We start from the raw sequence: 2,602 nt of genomic DNA on the forward strand, positions 1-2,602 counted from the left end.
TGTAAAATTTGATCAGCTCATTGGATGAAGCCGACAAGTCTTAAAAATGTGTGAAAAGGGGGCCAAGCGGTAGGCAAGCGCCGCGTTGAGGCCAGCACTTTAGCCGGCCCCTCTCTGAGTTCTAGGTGCCGCAGCCGTGGAGGAAAGGGAATTAGGGCGGAACTGAGGGGCCGCGGCGGCGGCGGCGGTGGTGGCGGCTACCGAGACTGTGGTGGTAGCGACAGCGGCAGCTTCGGGGAGGCCGCAGCGCACTGGAGCGGGGAGTTCCTTAAGAGCGGATCGGGAGGCCGGAAGGGGGCAACCAGGCGGCACAGGCGGCTTTGGAGTTATGTCCCGGACGTAGCCTGGGGCCGGACCGGGCGGGGCGGGGTCAGGGCGTGCACCCGGACCGAGGGAGGTGCGCACCAGAGCTTTTGGTCTCCGGGCCCCTCAGTCTGTCCCTGCGCCGCCGCCTGCGCACGCGGAGAGGGTGGTGTCCGCTCGAGGAGGAGGGCAGCTCTCCGAACGGAAGGCAGAGGAAGGCGCTGAGCAGCCCGGAGAAGATGGAGGGACAGCTGAAAGAAGACGAGGCCGAGGTCGCAGAGCACTGGTTTTCTAAGTGGGAGCGTCAATGCCTGAACGCAGCCGAGCAGGAAGAGCAGCTGCTCACGGAGATGCAAGGCAAGGAGGCTGAGGAAGACGTGGAGGCTGAGGAGGCCGAGGAGGCCGAGGAGGCCGAGGAGAACGAGGAGACGGAGGAGACCCAAGAGGATGAGGAGGCGGAGGAGGCGGAGGAGGATGAGGAGGATGAGGAGGACGAGGAAGATGAGGAGGCGCTGGGCCCTAAGATCGAGCAGCAGAAGCTGTGGCACCTCTTCCAGATCTCAGCCACCTCCGTGGCCCAGCTTTACAGAGGCTCGGGGTGCCCACAGCCGGAACACTCCATGTGGGACCCCTTCCAGAGTGCAGCCATGGCTGTGACCAGCCTCTATAAAGAGAGCGGGAAGGCCCACCAGCGAATGTTTGACCTGGGCGTACAGGTTGGCTACCAGCGTCGCATCAAAGATGTGCTGGATTGGGTGAAGAAGGGCCGAAGCACTATTCTCCGCGAAGATCTGATTAGCTTCCTGTGTGGTAAAGTGCCCCCAGCTCCTCCACCACTGCGTACCCCCAGGACTGCCCCAAAGCCTCCTGCCGCTGCCTCCAGCCAAGCTGTGGCCACCGAATCCACCTCCTCGGTAGACGTCGACTTGCGGCCTTTCCACGAGGCCATCGCCCTGCATGGCCTCAGTGGTGCCATGGCGACCATCAGTGTGCAGTCTGGCCCACCCAACTCTCCATCTCAAGCCAGTGGTGTTTCCGGCAGTGTCACTAGCGATGGTCTCCAGAAAAGTGCCATCCTTGAGGACGATTTGAACTCCAGCGACTCAGAAGATCTGGCCCTCCGCCTGGCCAGTGGGGGGACCCGCAAACGCACCTCAGCCCAGTGCGGTGATGGCGTCGCAAACTCCCCAACCCACAAGCGCCACCGAATGGTCTAACGCACTTTGTTCACCAGTTGCCGTATTGCTTTAAACTTAACTTTACCTTGAACATGACTTTTGAAAGGATACGTGGCGCCATCTCTTCTTTCTCTAAGTTAAACAAAGGTTTCTATCGAGTTTGCCATAAAGACATTTTGAAATTACTCCAGAAGAGGCCTCATGTGACTCTGACTTTAACAAAAATATAATACTATCAGAGAATAACCAGTTAGCAAGATCATTTAAAGCAGCAGTGTCCAGTTAGGGCTGGAACCTGGTTTATCTTTGTCACCGTTATGTTCCTTAGCACCTAGCGCAGTGTTGGTGCTCAATAAATGTTTGTTGAATGAATAAATGTGACCTTATTTTAAAAGTCTTAAAGGGAAGTGACTAACAGGTGTTTACTTGGTTATGGGATACTTTTATCCTTTATTGTTCATTTGCTTGTTTGCTTTAACTGTTTTGGCCAGTTAAGTTACAGTTTATCAAAATGCAAAACTAGATATCTTTGTGAAATCTGGAGTCTTTTATTTTTGCTCCACTGTGCCATACACCTAGTTTCTAGAAAGAAACTGTGCAAGTAATACCTATTAGTCTGTGAGGGGTTTTTATGCCCCTGTTTTAAAACAATTGTTTTAAAACAAAAACTTGTTTTAAAACAAAAACTTGTTTTAAAACGATTTTTAATGGTTGATTATAATTGTGATTATATGATGCTGCAAAGTGGTGCTATGATGATTGGCCAGGTAAGACTTGATAGTGGGTCAGTTCAATCCTCTTTTTAGGAAAATTGAACCAACAAGTGAGATCCTGAGATCAATGGTGGTGGCATTCTTGGTCCAGTGATGCTCCTTTTCCTTAGAAATGTATAAAGTTCCTTCTGCTGAGGTTACATCTGTTTGTAATCCTTATTTTGAAGTGGAAGATGAAGTCAGAATGAACTGGGTTTTACTTGAGGATACAGCCAGATATAACTAAAAGAGCATGAGCTTTTTATGAGAGGACCAACAGTAAAATACTAGACCCACAAATTCACTGCATAATTTTGTACAAATCACTTAATATCCATTGACCTCAGTTTTTCATCTATAAAATGTAAC

General features: G+C 51.3%; 1 protein-coding gene across 2 annotated transcripts; it reads left to right on the forward strand.

The window, feature by feature from the left end:
* The first annotated feature begins 393 nt into the window (after nucleotides 1-393).
* On the forward strand, nucleotides 394-2,070 carry LOC114505360 (UPF0472 protein C16orf72). Of its 2 annotated transcripts, none has more exons than XM_028523253.2 (2): nucleotides 394-680; nucleotides 813-2,070. In XM_028523253.2, exons 1-2 carry the CDS (start codon nucleotides 543-545, stop codon nucleotides 1,518-1,520), a joined length of 846 nt encoding a protein of 281 aa, XP_028379054.1. In that variant the 5' UTR covers nucleotides 394-542; the 3' UTR covers nucleotides 1,521-2,070. The 2 variants fall into 2 exon arrangements, with proteins under 2 accessions (XP_028379054.1, XP_035872370.1); XM_036016477.1 differs by having other exon boundaries at nucleotides 394-620; nucleotides 711-2,070.
* Nucleotides 2,071-2,602: the final 532 nt, after the last annotated feature.

This window comes from Phyllostomus discolor, chromosome X (genome assembly GCF_004126475.2).
Source record: "Phyllostomus discolor isolate MPI-MPIP mPhyDis1 chromosome X, mPhyDis1.pri.v3, whole genome shotgun sequence".
Classification (NCBI taxonomy): domain Eukaryota; kingdom Metazoa; phylum Chordata; class Mammalia; order Chiroptera; family Phyllostomidae; genus Phyllostomus; species Phyllostomus discolor.

Excerpts from the sequence above, each read along its gene's own strand:
- LOC114505360 (XM_036016477.1), top strand. The coding sequence starts at position 543 with ATGGAGGGACAGCTGAAAGAAGACGAGGCCGAGGTCGCAGAGCACTGG. Across the intron at positions 621-710 it reads GGGAGCGTCAATGCCTGAAC|GAGGCCGAGGAGAACGAGGA; the intron begins GCAGCCGAGCAG and ends GAGGAGGCCGAG.